Below are 20,585 nucleotides of genomic sequence, written 5' to 3'. Positions count from 1 at the left end.
CATTTAACTAATTTTTTAATTAACTTTTTATCTCTTTGGTATCCTTTAATTTAAAAAAAAAAATCATTTTCTTAACGTTTGAAGTAATATAAATACATATAAAGTAGGCCATGAATTCTGTCATCATGTTTTACATCGAGCATATTTAATTAGGCAAAATGGTTAAATGACATTGATATTTTCATAGCTAGAACTCTATTCCGCTACAATTGTTAAATAAAAGTAAGCAGAAAAACAGTCTTAAATTATTATAAAATGTATAAGAGTTTTTACACAACATTATAATAGTTCTGTTTTTTTAATTACGTTTATAAAATTATGAATTTGCATATAAATCTGCAGTCTACTAATCAGTTATGAATTATTATAACAGGATCAGTAGAATGTCACTTGTGGATCACGATATCTCATGACGACTTTGAGTCAGACTTCATCCGAGGAGGCAGTTTTATTAGCACGCGGTTATAAATTTCTAAAAAAGCTGGGAGAAGGTGCTTACGCGAAGGTTAATTAACCATCTCGCAAATTATTAAGATTATAAAACGATACGGTAAACGATTTACAAAAGAGGGGTATAATTCAAATTCATTCCTCCTCTCGGTCGGTAACATCGTTTTCTTTAGTTGGAATTATCAAATATATGCACTTTTTTTTACAATTTTTCTTTGATTAATATAAAATTTGTGTTTGTTTAATCGTAGGTGTATCTGGCGGAGTATAAACCAGAATCAGATCCAGAAAGGAATAGTACTTTGGCTTGTAAAGTGATAGACACCGGGCTAGCGCCGAAAGATTTCGTCCGAAAGTTTCTTCCCCGGGAGCTCGACATCCTGGTGAAATTGAATCACCCTCACGTGGTGCATGTACATAGTATATTCCAAAGACGTACAAAATATTTCATATTTATGCGTTACGCTGAGAATGGCGATCTCCTGGAGTTTATACTGAAGAATGGTGCGGTTGCAGAGGGACAGGCGCGTGTATGGTTTCGACAACTTGCTCTTGGTAACACCGATATCTCTTTAAATCAGAGACCATATCTGTTATAACTGAAATTTAAAAAGTTATAGTATAAGAATTCATATTTTAGTTTAAATGATTTCTCTTACAAATAATCATTGTAAATTTAATATTTTTTAAGATTAACATTTTTTTTTTTTTTTGTTATTGGTAACTATTGATCAGGAGAGTCTTAATCATCTATAGTAACTATTTATAGAGCCAGTACATTTAAAGTTTGATTTTTTAATAAATGTATTTTTTGGAATATTTTTAAGAATTAGAAATTTTAAAAACAATTACTATTTTGGTCCCTGCTTTAAATACAGTACATGATGAAATAAATAAGATTAGGAGGATTATTAAAAATCATGACTATTCTATATTAAAAACTGTGTTTCAGGTCTTCAATATTTACACGAAATGGAGATTGCTCACAGAGACATGAAATGCGAGAATGTTCTACTAACATCAAATTTCAATGTCAAGCTTGCGGATTTCGGATTTGCTCGCTACGTGATAGATAATCGAGGTAAACGCGTTCTGAGCGATACTTATTGCGGTTCTCTATCGTACGCTGCCCCAGAGATCCTTCGTGCTTCCCCGTACAATCCAAAGATCGCGGATCTCTGGTCCCTTGGCGTCATCCTCTACATTCTTTTAAACAAATCGATGCCCTTTGACGACACTGATATCAAACGTCTGTACGAGCAACAAACAAATCGCAAATGGAAGTTCCGAAGTAAAATCGCAGAAACCTTAAGCGAACAAGTAAAGAAGCTAGTGACTCGTCTTTTGGAACCTGATGTCTCGAAACGCTGGAAGCTGGATCAGACATTGCACAGTGAATGGATTGCAATGGATCCTAGACTTCTGGTACTCACACCAGCTGAACAGACTGCTCTTAACAACGCAATACAGGAGAGGAAGAAAATCGAAGAGAAATTCTCTACGAAAGATCCTGTGAGACTGAAGGATTATTTTTTCATCACTATACTACGGATGTATACGCAATTTAATTCTTTTTTATTAAAATATTTGTTTTTTAGAAATTGTTCAAAGTGGAGGAAAAGAAGAAAACGAACAACACAGCTAATGCGAAACCTGAAGAGGTCACCGTGATTAAGAAAGCTGCCAGGGTTCGTATTTTATTTTATTCTTTTTATTTTCTTTTGAAGAAATATATATAATTATTTCTGCTGCTTAGGTAACAATGTCTTCTGTAGCTGCTGGACCCATATTTAAACGCTCTTAACGTTCAGGAGTATACGTATGTTGAGATTTGTATGAGTCTCCATGACCATAAACCATCAAGTTGCTGTCAAGAGAATTTTTCTACACCTTCATACATCTTGAACAGTTTTATACACCTCTTAAAGGTTCTATTTTATTAGATTCCTTCATACTGAATAACAATAATCACAAATCATTCATTGTACATTGAAAGACCCAAATATTAGCAAAATAATATTTAATATACTTTTGATTAAATTTCTCAGTTACATATCAAAGATAATGCAAGAAAATTAATTTAACAATCTTCAATTTCCTATGTATCGTGCTTTCATTAAAGTTGTATTATTTTTTGAAGTACATTGCACATAGAAATTATGTTCATCAACGAACGTCTCTACTTTTTCTTTGAGGGGAATCCCAATAATATTTCTAGGACTTGCTAATCCTTCAAGATCCCATACACCATCTGATAGTAATAACAAAAGCTGATTATTTGGAGATGTACTTATTTCAAACACGTCCGTGACTGGCAAAACATATTCTTGCAGATCTTCCCATGGCTGATAACGTAAGACCAAAGTCTGTGTGGTCAGTCGTAGAACGATCCACAAGGTATCTATTCTTGACTCCGCAAATGCTTCCATTATTCTTGGTATATGTAGTTCTACAAATTATGAAAGTATTTACATAAACATTCGTAGTCTACTTATTGACTATTGAAGCATTTTAATAAAATAGAAACATCAAATGAACATGGACAAACCTTTTGAATGAACAAGTTCGTTCTTTATATTATTAAATAAAGATATGGATACAGAATCAAAGTTTACGAATACAATGAGTTCTTTTTCGTCCATGACAATTAATTTTTTGACATGAAAGTCAGAGCCGTTCAGTGCAGATTTACTAAAACAATGCGAGGAAGAGTTTGTAGATTTGCATTGTACTGGTTGAATAATTTCAGATTCATTGGAAGCAACAATGGTATCTTCTACGACTTCCAATTTATTTATATAAACAGCTCGATCTATAATGATAAAATATTTAAGTATTAATAATAATTAAAGTTACCTGTTGTTTAAGGGGGGTATACCACTTTGTCTGTTTCGAAAAATTGAAAAAATTCTTTTTATATATTTTTAAGTTTGATATGCATAAAATATTGTGGTGTGCCCCCTTAAAAATTAAAAGGAAGGATGTAAATGTAATACTTTGTAAAGCTGTATTAATGGTTTCGGCTGCCTCTAAAAATATCTTCATTTTTTCAGCAATGGGTAAAACACTCGAATAACTTGTGTAAAAATTCTTCAACTCTGCTCCTCCATAAGTACCTTTAACTATAAGATCTCCACGAATATGTAAGCTGTTTTGAAATTCAATTCCTGTTTTTATAGTTTGAAGATGATTATTCTTCTTCAACTGATGATCTACTAGCTCAGTCAAATTCACATCATTTATTAAACCACTAACAATGAGCTCAGATGCATTAATAGAACCTTGAAACTTTTTCTGACCATAAATTCTTTGATTCGTAGATTTTGTTAATACTTCTTCTATAGTATTTCCCATTATAGTTCCAGACACCCTAATTAATAATATTGAATAATAACAATTGAATATTAATTTTAGTTAAACCAATTTAATGGTAAATAGATTAAATTTTATTAATTACTCTATATCGCTAAACGTAGCATTGATAAATGTTTTTTGTCCCTTTATGATTGCACGTTTCTTCAATTTCGTCAAAGCTTTAGCAGCCCATTTATCAAAGTTGTAACCATTCAAATTCTCTGCAGTTAAACGTATGACTGTTTTCTTTCCAGTTACAATATTTTCTCTCAAATCGTGTCTCATAACATCTTTCTTGAGATCCAGTTTGTTAATCGTGTGTTTTGCAGTCAAGTTTCCTAAATTTTGCATATATTGTAAAATTTGTTTCAAAAATATTTTACAAGAATCCTTTCTTTTATCTCATAATTTTATCATTATTACCTAAGACCTTTAATGTATAGAATGTCCATTTTGCCTTCACTTGTTGGTCTTTATCCTTTAGCAAAGAATTCTCAAATATATCATTGAGATCTGATAGTGAAGATTTTAGTCTTGAAACATTTGAGCCCACAATAAAAGGAACTTTAATATTATTCAAAGATACGGGGTATGATATTTCCTGTAACTTGGTTTTGCTTAAAACACGTTTTGAAATGTTTTTCCACATTTCAATATTTAATGTACTTATTTCATTCTAAAAGTGATTATTATTTTAATAATGATTTGTCCTATAATATTATAACAAAATATTTATATGATAATTCATTGCTCACATCTAAAATAACACTTCCATTTATCACTATATTTTCAAAATGCAAATTCTTTCCATAAAGTGTTGTAACATTTGTTGTCAACCAAATTTCTGAAAACAGTTTTTTTAGTCTAATATTATTTACATTTGTTATTGCTGGTTCAAGTGGAAATCTTGCAGATCCCTTAATGAAGATATTAACTGGAGTCTCATCTTCAGCAATTTTAAAAGAATATGGTAAATTTATTGCATTTGCTTCTATATTACCAGAAATTCTCTTTTTATGCAAATTAAGATCTTTCTCTGTGTCTATCAAATGAAATGGAAGATGAGAAGCATGTATATGATTCGTACTAAAATCGTTACCTAAAACGAAGTACTATTAATAAATTTAATAAAAAACGTTATATCGTTAATTAATTTTTATTAATTTTTATTAATTATAACTTACGAAATATTATATTTTGCAGAGATTTCATATCGGTGAGCCTTATAGCATTATCCAAGAAATCAGTCATATTAATATTATTAATGTAATCTACATAAACATGTTGTTCTAATATTAGATTTTTAATTATCTTGTTACCTAATTCTATGTAAAATCGAACAGGTAATCTAAGAGTATTTGTTTTCAAGTTTGTTGCTTCTATAGAGGTATTGAGAATATTAGGTTCAATCCATGAATTCACAAGCCTCTTCAATTCTGTATAATTAAAAAAGAATTGATGAATTTACAAATTGTATCAAATAAAATAAGAAGTATCAAATAAAAATGTAATATTTAAAAAATTATCTTATTTTACCTGTTAAATTCAAATTATTCAGTTGCGTTGTAAATATATTTTTTACAGTGAAATTATGATAATACAGTTTCTCAGACAAAATAGATTTGAAAACTACTTTGAAATTATCAATGAAATAATCTTCACTCAAGTTCCCGACAATTTGTGAACTATTTAATTTTTTTACAGCAATAATATCCGCTATTAACGTTGTAGTTTTAATTTCCGGTGCAATAACAGAAATGGCACATAATGTTAAATCCTCTAAAAATAAATCTTGCTTCCTTTAAATAAAGAAAATATTGCTTAAATATATTTATTTTATATTAATTCTTGTACTAATGCAAATATTAAGTAAACTTACTCTGATTTTAATTTATTGTAAGAAAACTTTGTTATCTCTACATTTTGATGAAAATGTTTATTTCCTGATATAATACCAATATTTTGGAAATTCGCAGTAATCCATTTTTTAAAGCCATACACAGTGATATTGCTCCATTTCTAGAATAAAACTCAATTACTCCTTTTACTTATTATATCATAATATATTTCCAAAATTAAATATGTAAGAAATATTATACTTGCCATTTTTTCACTTGAAAGGATTAAGGACACTGATATATTATCATGTAAAGATATTGCATTTGACAAGGTACTTTTGATTGACCCTGTCTTACTAGCAATTAAGTCTGTAGACGTTAAATTATCAATCTTGACATTTTCTAAATTGAAATTGTTATATAAAATCATGGGCTCACTGATGAATATTGTAGGTGACAATCTTTTCCATTTTCCTTCTATTTTTCCCCTTAAATCATCAATATTTTTTATTTTTAGTTTAGGTGTTTTGATTGAACCAGTAACTGTTGAGAATGAGCCATTTAATGGTAATAAAATCCCTCCTGTTGTTAAATTCAGTTCTTTAACTTTCATCTCTCTTATTGTTACATCTTGCTTTGTTAAGAATGTGGCAATATTTAATGGCATAAAAGCATTTGTTGCCTTCATGTTAGTAAAAATATGTTTTCCTAAAATAAAGATTTCATAAATTATTTTCTATAATTAAACAGTTAATTAAAAAATGAAAGTCAGAATGTATTACCAGAAACTAGTTGATCACCAGTTACTTTCAAAGCATTTTCCTGTAAATAACCTAAAGTTATTTCATTAATTAATTCAGAAACTATAATATCTTCTATTGGAAGACTTAAGAGAGGACATTTCCAGTTTCTTAGTTCTTCTACACTTAATTCATCAAAATTTAATTCTTGATTTGTCTTTATTGACATTATTAATTTGGTCAAGAAATTCATATTCTCCTTAACATTCAATCGATTGATTTTACACTTTGTTTTACATTTCACTTGAATTGTTTTTGCATGTAGCGAAGAAATAGTTTTAATTTTGGGATGCCACTTGTTACTAATATCAACCTTTTGTGCTTGAAATCTAAAAGCCAGTTTCTTATATTGCTTATATAAATCTTTTAATTGTTGTAAATTGTGTCTGTTTATCTGCAAAGGTAATAAAAATATTAAATTGATTTGACTTAATTTAGTTTATTAAAGATGCAATATCTTACATTATGAACACGAAGCTGATCAATATGACCTCTTAAAATTGTGATAGGATCTTTTGGCATTGGAATTTCTTTCATTGCTCTTTGAATTCTATTCTTGGCATTAATGTTCCATATTCTTATTTCTTCTTGTAAATTCTTGTTAGATTTCTTTTTAATCCATAGTGGTTGTTTCAACGTCCATTTATTATTTTTACTTCTCATTAGTAATAATTCTTCATTATATAGTATTACTCGACGAAATTGACTGATTCCAGATAATTTTGCATTTAATTCTATGAATCTCCAGCCATTATATTGATAGGCTACTATAGTGTCTTTATGTAAAGTTAAGAGTATAATTGCTTTCCTTGAAATAACTGGTAATATAAAATTACCAGAAGAAATTTGTTGAAATGGTATAAAACGATCGTGTATTTCCTTATAAATAACAGTGAAAGACTCTGTTGATAGAGTTAGATAGTGTTCTATGAAATGGCCTTCTGTTAATTGAAAGTAAGAAACATCTTCACTCAATGGCAATTTTTGTACCATTACAAATTTATTGGTTCTTAAGGAATACTTAAAAATCAATGTAGAAGGACCAGTCACTGCTAAATACATAAATCCTTTACTTTGGAATGGAATTAATTTCTTAGTACCAACATGAATGACCTGTATCAGATCAAAGTAATTATCAAACCAGATGTAAATTGAAATATTTGATTGAGAAACTGTGCCTAAATGCAACCGATTCATTCCATTCCAAATTGTTAGATGATTTATATCATTCAACTCAAAATCATGAACTGGCTGCAGATAATAGTTGTTTAGAACTTTGGTGAAACTTAAAATAACAGATCCATTTTGATTTTGGATAATGAGAAGCGCTCCATATGGACAACTGTTTACAAATATTTGTTTTCCATTTAGCACAGGATAAGAGATTGTGTCATAAAAAACGTTATTCTGAAATGAAAACTAATTTATAAAATTCAGCATTTCACTTTGATTTTATAAAAGTAATAGAATGTTACATTTATCTGATACAAGGATACTTTAGAAATATCTAAAACTACAGCGAACCAGATTGTTTCAAATTCATTTTGAAGAGAAAAGAACTTAATGTCTTGGACATTTACGAAATTGAGTTGATTAAGATCATGAAACCCAGCGAATACATCAATACCTGTAAAAATTAATATTGAAATTTAAATTTAAATTCGATTTAACAAACGATTTATTTATCGATTTGGTGATTCGATTCGATTTTTGTTTATCGATTCAAATCACGGCGCTGTCTTACTAACTGGCCAATGTTGTGTACAGGTTAAGTGGCCGCCGCTATCCCCATTAGTTCTTAAAAGTATCAGTATAGAGGATTCGTGGTAATCGTGACATAGACCTTCCCTTGATAATTGACCAGGATCACCGATTGAACGACCTGCGGTCAATTATCAAAGCAATAACACACGTGTGTTGTTATCTCACTGAGTCTCCGATAACCTTAACGTTATTTATTTTTTTTCTATTTAAATTAGAAATAATTTTAACGTGTACATCCATATGTGTTTTAACGAGCAATATGTCAACATACGAAGAAATAAAAGAAAATTTAACAGCTCAGGTTTGCGAGCTAGAAACATTGGAATCTATTTATCCAAAAGAATTAAGGATTACAGAGCATGGAGTGTTGGCTGATATTAACGAATTCGTCAGGAATCCGATGCAGGAACTGCCTCAGAGATTGGAATACTCCATAAAAATTCCATTCAACAATGTAAGTTTGAAACAAACATTTTTATTAATATAATATATCAGTAGAATGTCTGCTAAAAATCTGGTATTTAATCATTCACAGGAATATATAGAATTATTTATTAGTCTATCATCTAATTATCCTAAAGAAAAGCCAGAGGTTTATGCAAGGAGCTCTTTTCTGAGCCGAACTCAACAATTGCTATTAAACCAGTCATTGAGCGATATTCTCGAACATCAAGAAGAAAATGAGCCTTGCATTCAAGTATTAATAATGTGGCTGCAAGATAATGGCGAAAATTTCCTTATAAAATCTAACAAAAATCTAGACAACGAAGTCATTACTAGGTACAAGAATAAAGATCAAAACAATTCAACGAGTTTTGCCAGATTTTGGATTTATAGTCATCATATATATAGTAAACATAAAAGAAATAAGATTGTTGATTTGGCAGAAGAAAATTCCCTTACGGGTTTCTGTCTGGCAGGAAAACCTGGAGTAATTTGTATAGAAGGTGCCTTTGAAGACTGTGACTATTGTTGGCAACAAGTATCAATTTTTTAAATTTAAATAAAGAAGAGTCTTTTTTTGTATTTTCATAATTATAGAAAACTAAATTTTATATTTTGAAAATTTTAGATCAAATCTATGAATTGGCAGAAAATACTATTAAAACTGGTAGAAGAGGAGAAAGATTGTAAAGATATGATGGATATAATGCGTAAATTTAGTGATTTTCGAGAAATATTCTTTACTACTTCAGGACGTCATAATGATATGAGCCAAGTATTAAAGTATTTAATGGAACACAAATCTCAACATGTGTTTAAGGAATTGTTTAGTATTGAAGATAAATGTAGTGAACTGGCAAATTGATAGTATGATTAATGATTGATGGTAGATATCTATCATGACTTTAACAATCTTGTACAAATAAATTGATGAATAATTTGAATAATTAAGAGTATATATCTACCATGACTTTAATAATGTTGTTAAATAAATAAATATATTTGTAGAGAAAAAATATACTTGTTATTTTTCAATTATTTTTAATAAATACTTACCTTCTCCAGAACTCTTCTGTAATTCTCTTTTATGGCGGATAGAAATCATTTTCGATGTGTTTTTAATGTGTTCCGTAATTTTTGTATTAATTTCAGTTAATGTATTATTTAAATTTTTCGACGCTAAAAATTAGATTTCGAAATATAATATATGAATAACATTTAACTTCATTTTATCGTTAGAAATTTCATACCATAATCTAGCTTCAATTTTCCAAAGAAATTTGACGTATCTTTAAGTACAGCATTTAATGCATAATTTTTTTCGGTATATTCATGACATTTCACGGTGTTGATTAATATTAAAATAAGGAAAAACTTTAATATCATATTTCCACACTTGTTACTTAGAATGTTGATTCACAATTAGAAATAGTTCATAGATGAAAAGGTGGTCTTTACATTCAATGTTTACATTTTTTCCCCTTCCAGGTAACAGGACTAATTCAAATTCGTATATATATGAATTATGTGTGTAACATACAATTTCACATTGTAACTGAATTCTAATGAATATTTCATTAATATTCCTTGTTATTACAATTTGTTGCACAACGATTGTTTCTTTATCTAACTGTAGCATAACGCAAAAATTCATTGGTAAGGAAGTGGCCTGCAATGTAGGGAGCAGGTGGTCCAAGAACATCCTGTGTGGGACTATAAACTTTAATTTGTCTCATGTGCGTGTCTCGTCCATTCTGATGGTTGCTTATTACTGCTATTTGTATCATAAATGTCCTAATAGGTCTATCATTTATGTCCTTTATGGGAATGATAACCCAACCACTTGGTTCATTCAGATCCATTACTTCTATTTCTTGGAGGTCATTAAAATTTGTACCTGCTCTGATACTTATCCTAAAAGTAATGTTATAACATTAACAATTATCTAACATTTATTACTTTCAAGTAACAAAAGATATATACAACATTTCTCACCTGCTGGGAGTATAACTTTCATCTAACTTGTAATCTGTGTATATACATATGTCACGAATCGTTGTTTTCCTTTTAAATTGAATGTTTACCAGATGTGGAAGTTGTCCATCAGACTGCCAATATGTCTCTGTTATATCATCGCGCAACTGATCTACGCCAAAGCCAGGCTTACAACTGGACAGACTCCAAATTGCATGGTTTCCAACTTCTCGCACACGACCAGCTAGCTCCTCCTGTATAGGATCTATTTCTCCTAAAAAAAAAACATAACTATTACAGCAAATACCTTTCATTCGAGACATGATTATATACAAGATATTTACCTGTATTACCAGTCTTGTTACTCATTGTTAATTTTTTAAACTATATAGGTACTTGATCAATCACAGAAACTTCTTAATACATTGGAAACATAAATTTTTCATAAAATAGTAGAGAATTGGGTAATTTCTTATCAAATGGACTAGATGTCGAATTAGATACAATGCTATTTATTTAAAGGTTTCTGTCAAAGATAGAATGATGTGATGTTTATTCTTCTGCTGCCATCTATGACTAACCCATAAGAAATTTGAAACTTAAAAAACAGAAATGTGTCGATAACTAAAATGAATGTCAATATTTTCATCTAAATATTCGACAAGTTACGTTCGTGCAGTCAGTAATTAATTGCGTATATCAAGGCAATGGGGAATATATCTTTTTCATATTCGATAAAAATAGGTTGAGAACCCCTGTTACTGTCTGATAAGTCAGTGGTAACCAATTTACAGCCCGTCAAATGGTTCATCAGGTGTAAACAATTGTGAACGAACAGAACGAAATGGATCAAATAAAAATCTCGAAGGTATCGTGATAAACACCTTTCATTTGTCGTAAAGCTGTTTCGAATGAATTTTTAATCACAATTACGAACATCTGTCAATATGACATTCACCAATATGTCTTTTCAGTCACTGCATATTGATATCTGTAAAAAAAAAATAACAACAAAAAATAATTGTCCTTACATAATTGTATTAGAATGAATATAGAAAATTGTATGCATTTATTTTCAATAAATATATACTTTATAAAATATATATTTAGAATTGCAGTAACATTATGATATGCAAAATTTATAATTCCAGGTGGGGAACGTGAGGATTTTAGATAAATATAGTAACAATCATTCTGTTGGTACTCTTTATTTAACTGTAACACATCTTATATTTACAGAACGAAGTGGAAAAAAGAAAATCTGGGTATGAATATAATTTTCTTTTATTACGATCATTTGTTTTACTTTTATTCCCAAGTAATATAAATATTTTTATAAAGCTTTTTACCATAGGTGTTATATACTCACATTGCGAATATAGAGAAGCAGCCATTGACTACGACAGGCTCCCCATTATGTATTAAATGTAAACACTTTTTCATTGTAACATTTGTTATTCCAAAAGAACGAGATTGCCATGATATATATCTTACTCTCTCAAAATTGTCTTGCCCAGGTGAACATTGTTCTATACAAAGTAGAGCTTAAAAAATCAGTTTCTAACATTGTATGTTTTGTTTTTAGTAAGTTTAGATGATCTTTATTGTTTTCATTATCAAGAGAACAAAGACACCTTACCGCAACATGCAGGATGGAATTTTTTTAATGTACAAAGTGAATTTCAAAGGCAAGGTGTTCCAAATGAAGAATGGTCTCTAACGTATTTAAATACAAATTATGAGGTACAAATTTTATATTTGTTTTAAAATTTAATATTCATTGTGAGGTTTTGATGTTCTAAATATATTAATTCAACTTTTAGCTTTGTGATACTTATCCAAAATATTTGTATGTACCTAGTACATGTGCCAACAGTATCTTGATAGGCAGTGCAAAGTTTAGAAGTAGAGGAAGATTGCCAGTTTTAACATATTTATATTCCAACAAGGTATGCGTATTTATTGAGATAGATAAAATATGAAAAAAATAAACAGGTCCTATGTAAAATATTTTACAGGCTGTTATCTGCCGATGTAGTCAACCTTTATCGGGATTTAGTGCACGATGTCCGGAGGACGAACAAATGATGTACAATATTTTACGGACAAATCCTAATTCTAAATATATGTACGTTGTAGATACGCGACCACGAGTAAGTCTATAAAACGTTCACCAAAATATGTTTATAATTGTAAACTGTTTTCAATAATACCATTATAGAAATCAGTTTTGTTACATTTTTGTAATATTTATTTAGATCAATGCCTTTGCTAATAGAGCTACAGGAAAAGGATATGAGAACGAGAACTTTTATGATAACATAAAATTTCACTTCTTTGGTATTGAAAATATTCATGTAATGAGAACAAGCTTAAACAAATTAATAGAATGTGAGTCTTTTATTTTAGATTTTTTACGCAAATTATGAATATTTATTATTTTAATGTTTTTAATTATTATCTAGTACAAAGGATGACATCAATGAGTGCATTTTTAAGTGGTTTGGAAAGCAGTGGATGGTTGAAACATATACGATCTATTTTAGAGACTGCTTGGTTTATTGCTAGAGCAGTTTCAAATGGAGTTAGCGTAGTAGTGCATTGTAGTGATGGTTGGGATCGCACTGCTCAAGTATGTTCATTGAGTGCTTTATTACTGGATCCATTCTACAGGACAATTCAAGGTTTTCAAGTAAGAAGTGATTGAATATTATTATTGTTATGATTATTATCATAAATTTTTAATTTTTCAAAACCAGAACTAAATATTTTTGTTTCATTTTCAGGCATTGATAGAAAAAGACTGGTTATCGTTTGGACATAAGTTTAGTGACCGATGTGGTCACATTAACTGTGATAACAAAGAATTAGCCCCAATTTTTACTCAGTTCATTGATGCAACATATCAATTGTTGCAACAGTATCCCCATAAGTTTCAATTTAACGAATTTTTTTTGATAACTCTTCATGATCATGTACACAGTTGTCAATATGGTACCTTTATAGGGAATTCAGAAAAAGAAAGACAAATTCTGAGGTATTATTTTCAAGTAGTAATTTATTCTTACATAAGTAACAATTTATTATATTTTTAATTATTTTTAGAGTATCGGAAAGAACATATTCTCTATGGGGATACATTGCAAATAATATGCACGAATATATAAATCCTTTATACAAATGCAATCGTTTCAATGAAGAAACTAATCCTGTTCTCCAACCTAAGTTGGCTCCACAGTGCATTATGTAATATATAATTTTATTATGTGAACGTATTCAACAATTACAAATTACATAAAAAATAATTTTCTAGTTTATGGCGAGGATTGTACTTTAGATTCGAGAATGGTATTCATCCGAGAGAAACGTACGAAGATTATCTTTCTATAATGCATGATCATACCAGTTGTTTAGAAGATCATGTTAAGCTTCTCATAAAGGTATAAATATTGTTTGACAATTTTTTTTATTTATTGGATTTTTAATGTTGCTTTTTACTTTAAACAGAGAGCTAACTCTTTGAGTTCTGTATTGAATTTAAATAACATTAAGAAAAAAGGAGTACAAGGGAAACTAAAATTCGATAATAAATACACGATGGATCCATTATCTGAAACCATCATAGAAAATACACCAACTCACGAAGAGAAAGCAAAGTGTAAGATAAAAATTAGTCAGTTACAAAACGAATTGAAAACAGTTTCCTTGGACTGGAAGTTATTCCGTAACATGGAAGAGTGTGTATGTTCTACTACATTTGACGCATTTAATAAAAAGGTAAATGTATATTATAACTTAAGATTTAGAACTAGAATTATATTTCCTTCCTCTTTTTTTCAGCATCACTGTTGGTCATGTGGAGAGGTATTATGCACAAGATGCATGGGTGCACACACTATTCTTGCTGGACATAATTCACAACGTGCAGTGCCTACTTGTAAGTCTTGTACACAGAATTCCAGTATTCCTTCTACTAGTCCCTAAATTTATTCCTTTGAACACTTATTTAAATTTGTAATCTGTACCTAAAATGTATATTATTAGATTATATAACATTAAGGTAGAAATAAGATAGTAACATAAACTAAAAAATTTGATCTGATGGAAACTGTTAATAGGGAATTGTATATTTCACATTTCTTTTTTTATATGTATTCGAACCAAAGCATGTCGATTTTAAAGAAAAAGGATATATAACATAAGAAAGTATTACGAATAAAAACAATTTTATTTTAACGATCCACCGCAAATTGTATTATAATAACTATTCTTCTAATACATAATAGTACACAATCATACTTTTTTAAATAAGACTGTTTTTTTAATACTTCTATTATATGATATGCAGATGACAAAACGCAATGTTTTGTTTTTAAGGACAGAAACGGAGTCTCTCAAAAATAAAATTTAACTATTTTACATTTGCTTATATCAATGTAAATATTATATAATATATTATATCAATGTAATCTTCTTTTTAATTTTTCTTTTTTAATGAAAAAGATAATAGCATAATTTAGTTGAATTGTTTTAAGAAGTGCTGATTTTTTCATAAATTTAAATAGAAATTTACTTTGTTGTGTGTGTTGTGAACACGGAGGAAAAGGATTTTCAGAATCTACTTGTTTGAATATTTTTAAACAATTTCAGACTTATTACTTACAAATAATACAACATAATATAATGCATAAAATTATTTCAGTCACATTGCATACTTTATTAACATAATAGCAAAGGAATGAAACATTATTTAAGAAAAATCGTTACATTGAATAATATAATACATGCCTATGAAAAATATTAATTAGTAATATTAAATAACAAATTCTATATGGATTGTGTGTAAAACATTATTAGACACAAGCAACGAACTTTCTAAAAAAAACACATCATCCGCTCTGTTATACAGAAACTGTGAATAAATCTATTCTATTATTCGTCTTTTTTTTCTTAATATACAATAACAAAAATTAAATTGTTACATAGTATTAAGACATAAATAATTACACCAAACATCATTCTTACAAAACTGTTGTTTCTTTTTTTTTTTTTGAAGTACTTGTATCACTCATACGCGTGAGAAACATGCTTCAATGTGAAAATTATTTTGCTTAAAAAGTATGACTTAATGAAAAATTACACATGAGAACAAAATATCTAATTTTTAGATAAAAATCTGGCTTCTAGTGATATTTTATAATATATAATTAGATACTGAGAAAATTCTAACGTTTACAATGCAAGTGTCAAGTGGAATGTGAGTGTTGCATAAATACCTTAGTAGTATGAATTCTTTTCAAATAATCTTAATTCATTCTAGTCTTTGTTTGGTTTTCTTCGTCGTGGTCCATCACCACCTATTGCTGGGTTATCCTGAAAGCAAATTAAAAATTAAAATAAATTTCAAAAAATCATTTTCATCATAACATAGAAACATAACATAACATGGAAGAAATTTTTACTAACATTATCTTCACTTTCTATTATTTCTTCATTTTCATTTAACTTTTCAGTTTCTTCCTCTGCTTCGGTATTAGGTAGCTGATTTTCTGTTTCTTCTTGCTTCTGTGCTGTTTGTTCATTTGCTTTTAAAGGTTGTTTATCTTCATCTTTTACATCATATTTATCCTAAAAGAAAATTTATAAATTTCTTACTTTACAAAGATAGAGAATCTTTTACAAAAATAGGGAAGATTACTCCCAAATATTTAAAAAAAACCAAGATTTAATATTAGCAAACTATCGTAATTAGCATAATACTATCATTACAAAGTGCGTAATCTAACTATAAAATTAAAACTACTGTATATGTTTTATATAGTTACTATATTAGAAAAGAATAGTTTATAAGGGTTGATAATTCTTTTATACCTGAGGAACGAAGTAGCAGTAATATATTAGTAGCAATATGCAGAAGCCTGGAATTATTACACATGTACCAAATATCCAGCGATTTTCCGCAGCAAATATGCCAATCTGATGCCATACACTATACTGTATAAAATAATCATAAAATTACAAGTCATACAATTTACACTGAATTTACTTAAAAACTAATAATCAATTAATAAACTTCTAAACATTTATATCCTTTAAGTTTTTCACACTACTATTTTGTATAATTTATAGCTGAGGAATATGTACAATTTTTATACTATATGTAAACGATCTACGTGAATACATTATTACTAAAAGTCTAGTCATCATATTGTTATACTTTGGTATCAATATTACAGATATGAGAGCGATCTGCACATTTGAAATTACAAAGTATACCTCACGAACTCGTTTCAGAAGATACCAAATATATAATACAACTGGTACTGCACAGTATATAAAATATAACACCCACCAGCCTGGTTTATAATTTGTTACTTTTAATATGCGACCCCATAAAGTTACCTGCATAGTACAGTGTATATTGATTATATTGATTATATTGCACATCTCATTAAACTTATACCTCTTTTAAAAAATAAATTAATTCATAAATTTAATTCAAGTAAATGTTGCTTTTCAAGAAAAAATTGCTACTTTTCTTTGGATAGAAAAGAAGAATTGCTTACACTCTCCTCCTCGATTCTAGCCCGACGTACTTCGAATGTATCTTCCACCCATTTTCTTACTACTTCTTCATCATCAGCAACAAGAATATTATCGAAGAGAATGTCCGTGGACATCGACCAAAGTTCAAAGCCCACAGCAAACTAGAAATCCAAATATGAAATATGTTCTGTAAATGAATATAAAATTTCGTAAAATATTATAATATATAGAAACATACAATAGGCGACATTCGGAATGGATGTTGGTCATTAAAGTAATTAGGATTATGAATTAGTTTTGGCTTCCATTTGCCTTTATAATTAGGATTGTTAATCAATGGTGGTGACCATTTGCCCTTGTATCGAGGATTTTTTTTCATTTTTTGCTTATATGCTCCACATCCTGGTGCATCTGCACACTTTGGATTTGGAATTTCTGGAGGTTCCCATTCTCCATCCATTTCAATATCCCAATCTTCAGGTTTTACAGAGTCAGGATTGGGAATCATAGGTGATTCGTCTTCGAGCCATCCCTCAGGCATGACGTCGTCTTCATCAACGATTTGTGCTGGAGCATCTTCGTCCCAATCGTCTGGTTTAACAGCTGATAGGTCAGGGATCTTTTCCTTGTCATCCCAATCTTCTGGCTGAACATCAGTAGGATCTTCTATTTCCAAAGGTGGATTGACTGGTGGAGTGAAATCATCCAGCAAAGATCCAGAATTTATCACCTTATTATCGACTTTGATTTCAAAACTATTATCTGGTCGAACGATTAAAGTATATAGGTGAGATTGCTTGTCTTTGAAAAAATCTTCTAAGCGCTCTCTAGGTTTCTTACAGTGTTTTTCTTCTATCGAACCATTGAGAGGATTTTTGTGTCGAAAGATAAAATGCAGCTGCATTAAAGGAAAACAAGTAATTAATTTTTTATATTTTTGTTGTTTTATTTGTTTTATTATATTATTGTTTTATATTATTATTATTATTATATATATATACCTTGTGATTGTTTCCACATTTATCAGGACCAAACATTATAGTATAGGGAGTTTTATCATGGAATTTCTTTAAATCTTGATGTTCTGCATCCAGAGTAAGCAATTTCAAATAAGCCCCACTACATTCTTGGCCTTCTTGAAAATTCACTTCGTATTGTACAATTAACGGATTATCATTGAAGTAAAATGGTTTGGATAATTTAGTAGATATAGCAGCATGTCTAGCTTTACTCTTAAGCACTAGCGCCAGATCTCCTTCTTGCGCATGCTGTTTAGGTTCTTCTATGGACCAAATTCCTACAAAAATAATGTAGATTATAGTCTTATGTCATAAAAATCAAAATATATCATCAGTTTAGTAGAAAGGTAATACAACGAGGAAACAAATTTCTTTGTTATGTTTTATACTAGCTTGGATTTTGAAGGTTTCTAGCAAAAATTGTCTTTTAATTCTAACATTTTCCTTACTACATGTATAACTATAGTGTAATTTTATTAGGTAAAATAATGACACTCCCATCTTAGAGAATGGTTCATTATCAGATTTAAATTCTGTAGGTATCACATATATATTTCAAAAGTGTCACAACTCAAAATAGTTTACTTCTGCATTATAACATTAAAACTATGAAAGGGAAATTTCAAGGACTAATAACAAGAAAAAGCATGAAAATAATATTTGACTATTCTTTCCTAGAGTCTATCCTTTTTGTCAATGTTATATGTTTATTACAAATAATTTTTCGCTTCACCTGAAAGATCTTTTTGTCTTATGTTAATTTTTTAAATACAATATCTTAAAATTGATCATCTTTTAGATGGGTATGTGCATTGATCTCTTTTGTAAACTGAAGATATATATGAGTAAAACTAGAAACAAGAGGTTATAACCATCATATTTCGCTATATCTTCATCAACAGAGTCTTTCTTTGCTTCTGACAACACCCAAGATTTCTTAAACTTCTCCTCGTTGTCAAAGGTCTCTACTAAATATGCGAATCCGTAAATTTCGGGTGTCTTATAAACCGCCTTTGCCGCTGTATCCTGAACATTGCTATCACCACTCTCATTAGCTTTGATAATACTACACAGCAGACATAAATATATAATTAAATTCACTACAAGCCTGGCCATCTCATATTCCTAGAAATGAAAAAAAAATGCGAAACTTTATGAAGAGAAACAATGATTACGAGATGTAATATGAAAAAGTGAATAGAAAAGAGAAATTCCCTTACCAAATTCAGTCGACGTGTATTGATTTCTCGGTGAACAGAGCGAAAGAAAAACGTCGCTCCGTGGGTAATTTAATTAAGTAATAATAGTAATTCAATTATATAGGAGAAAAATATCTGTTTGCAGCTATATTTCAAAAAGCGACAATATCGAAAACGAGGCGTGCAATGGAAAATACTATCCCGCTTAATTAAATTAATTGAATTATCAAATGATCCCGCGGTAATAGCAGCGGATTAAAATAAGAGACGCATTTAAAAATATTAGGTTTGATTCGGCCTCTTATAGATTTCCTTTTTACCTGAAGAGGAAAATTGATTGACCTTTAAGGAAATTGTATTTCCATTCGTACATTCTCTGACGTGTGATATTAATGTAACATACCGATTACCAATCCCCTTGAACCTCGTACAGTAAAACCACATCACAGTGATCCCCAATACAAAATGCGGAATCCTCCAAAATGGGAAAATATTCTGATAAACGATAATTTGTATTTTGTTTTTGCTTTAATAGTCTTAAAAGGGAATTTATATGTAAAAGGGTTTGTTTTTTATTGAAACGATTATTAAATATTGTAGTTTTTGGTAAATTGGGTAAAGATAGGGAAAAAATCTAACAAAACGTTTGGTTATATTTTTATTTTTTTTGTGGCGAGGTTCTAATGAAATTTCGAATGTCGCTGATTGAAAACCACTGTTGATAATCCTACTATGATAACAGAATTATAGGTACTGAATCTAACGTTGCGTAATTTACGCCAAATAATTCTTTAATCCTTCAAAGAATGATGTTATCATTTTATTATTAATAAATGATTTGAATATTTATCCTATACGGTATTCATGAAAATATAGTATGAAGTGCGCGAAATTTAAAAAATGTTATTTAATCACTTTTTTTATACTGTAAAAGAGTCTTATACTTAAAGAGTTTCGATCTAAAAGATAATCATGCAAGGTTAAGAGGTGATTGTATGTGCAGAAATAAATCAAAAATGTAAAATAACATTTTTTCATACAAAGCTTAATTTTCGTGAAAATCGAGTTTAAAAAATTGGTTAGTAATTTAACTAATTATTGGTTAGGTACAAGTCACCAATCAGCAGATAAGTAATGCGCAAATAGGTAAAAAATGTATAGAATAAAAGTTTTCTGTTTAGGGTCTCGTTTTTAAGA

The 20,585-nt window shown here is 29.3% G+C and overlaps 6 protein-coding genes across 14 annotated transcripts; 3 read left to right on the top strand and 3 right to left on the bottom strand.

Annotated features, from left to right (window-relative positions):
• Positions 1 to 16: 16 nt before the first annotated feature.
• Positions 17 to 2,343, top strand: LOC100651906 (testis-specific serine/threonine-protein kinase 1). The gene is made up of 6 exons (XM_003403140.4): positions 17 to 222; positions 374 to 505; positions 702 to 1,005; positions 1,403 to 1,962; positions 2,049 to 2,138; positions 2,207 to 2,343. Exons 2-6 carry the CDS (start codon positions 410 to 412, stop codon positions 2,252 to 2,254), a joined length of 1,098 nt encoding a protein of 365 aa, XP_003403188.1. The 5' UTR covers positions 17 to 222; positions 374 to 409; the 3' UTR covers positions 2,255 to 2,343.
• Positions 2,140 to 10,047, bottom strand: LOC100652146. Of its 2 annotated transcripts, none has more exons than XM_012319610.3 (15): positions 9,901 to 10,047; positions 9,707 to 9,829; positions 7,918 to 8,069; positions 6,905 to 7,849; positions 6,425 to 6,836; positions 5,908 to 6,350; positions 5,684 to 5,823; positions 5,341 to 5,603; positions 4,989 to 5,240; positions 4,560 to 4,903; positions 4,228 to 4,480; positions 3,908 to 4,142; positions 3,447 to 3,820; positions 2,999 to 3,262; positions 2,140 to 2,899 (listed from the first exon to the last, which is right to left on the bottom strand). In XM_012319610.3, the coding sequence occupies exons 1-15, from the start codon at positions 10,034 to 10,036 to the stop codon at positions 2,541 to 2,543; spliced, it is 4,695 nt and encodes a 1,564-aa protein (XP_012175000.1). In that variant the 5' UTR covers positions 10,037 to 10,047; the 3' UTR covers positions 2,140 to 2,540. The 2 variants fall into 2 exon arrangements, with proteins under 2 accessions (XP_012175000.1, XP_048269183.1); XM_048413226.1 differs by having other exon boundaries at positions 4,683 to 4,903.
• On the top strand, positions 8,175 to 9,674 carry LOC100642789 (RWD domain-containing protein 2A). The gene is made up of 3 exons (XM_003402987.4): positions 8,175 to 8,660; positions 8,742 to 9,188; positions 9,279 to 9,674. Exons 1-3 carry the CDS (start codon positions 8,466 to 8,468, stop codon positions 9,513 to 9,515), a joined length of 879 nt encoding a protein of 292 aa, XP_003403035.1. The 5' UTR covers positions 8,175 to 8,465; the 3' UTR covers positions 9,516 to 9,674.
• Positions 10,003 to 11,296, bottom strand: LOC100642984 (anaphase-promoting complex subunit 10). The gene is made up of 3 exons (XM_003402989.4): positions 10,969 to 11,296; positions 10,646 to 10,898; positions 10,003 to 10,564 (listed from the first exon to the last, which is right to left on the bottom strand). The coding sequence occupies exons 1-3, from the start codon at positions 10,991 to 10,993 to the stop codon at positions 10,273 to 10,275; spliced, it is 570 nt and encodes a 189-aa protein (XP_003403037.1). The 5' UTR covers positions 10,994 to 11,296; the 3' UTR covers positions 10,003 to 10,272.
• A 28-nt stretch (positions 11,297 to 11,324) lies between these two features.
• Positions 11,325 to 17,319, top strand: LOC100643350 (myotubularin-related protein 6). 3 transcript variants are annotated; one of them, XM_003402992.4, is made up of 13 exons: positions 11,325 to 11,492; positions 11,776 to 11,889; positions 11,979 to 12,141; positions 12,210 to 12,367; positions 12,448 to 12,573; positions 12,643 to 12,777; positions 12,883 to 13,015; positions 13,090 to 13,316; positions 13,411 to 13,661; positions 13,730 to 13,870; positions 13,938 to 14,064; positions 14,132 to 14,401; positions 14,465 to 17,319. In XM_003402992.4, exons 1-13 carry the CDS (start codon positions 11,469 to 11,471, stop codon positions 14,606 to 14,608), a joined length of 2,013 nt encoding a protein of 670 aa, XP_003403040.1. In that variant the 5' UTR covers positions 11,325 to 11,468; the 3' UTR covers positions 14,609 to 17,319. The 3 variants fall into 3 exon arrangements, with proteins under 3 accessions (XP_003403040.1, XP_048269184.1, XP_012174998.1); XM_048413227.1 differs by having other exon boundaries at positions 12,219 to 12,367; positions 14,132 to 17,319; XM_012319608.3 differs by having other exon boundaries at positions 14,132 to 17,319.
• On the bottom strand, positions 13,665 to 20,009 carry LOC100643471 (calnexin). Of its 6 annotated transcripts, none has more exons than XM_048413231.1 (10): positions 19,410 to 20,008; positions 19,062 to 19,314; positions 18,172 to 18,467; positions 17,409 to 18,068; positions 17,191 to 17,331; positions 16,901 to 17,026; positions 16,496 to 16,618; positions 16,091 to 16,252; positions 15,901 to 15,997; positions 13,665 to 14,649 (listed from the first exon to the last, which is right to left on the bottom strand). In XM_048413231.1, exons 2-9 carry the CDS (start codon positions 19,303 to 19,305, stop codon positions 15,941 to 15,943), a joined length of 1,809 nt encoding a protein of 602 aa, XP_048269188.1. In that variant the 5' UTR covers positions 19,306 to 19,314; positions 19,410 to 20,008; the 3' UTR covers positions 13,665 to 14,649; positions 15,901 to 15,940. The 6 variants fall into 6 exon arrangements, with proteins under 6 accessions (XP_048269188.1, XP_048269189.1, XP_048269187.1 ...); XM_048413232.1 differs by lacking the exon at positions 13,665 to 14,649 and having other exon boundaries at positions 15,318 to 15,997; positions 19,062 to 19,339; positions 19,410 to 19,708; positions 19,792 to 20,009; XM_048413230.1 differs by lacking the exon at positions 13,665 to 14,649 and having other exon boundaries at positions 15,318 to 15,997; positions 19,410 to 19,708; positions 19,792 to 20,007.
• Positions 20,010 to 20,585: the final 576 nt, after the last annotated feature.

This window comes from Bombus terrestris, chromosome 16, assembly GCF_910591885.1.
Source record: "Bombus terrestris chromosome 16, iyBomTerr1.2, whole genome shotgun sequence".
Taxonomy (NCBI): domain Eukaryota; kingdom Metazoa; phylum Arthropoda; class Insecta; order Hymenoptera; family Apidae; genus Bombus; species Bombus terrestris.
This window is presented reverse-complemented; position numbering and strand designations above follow the sequence as displayed.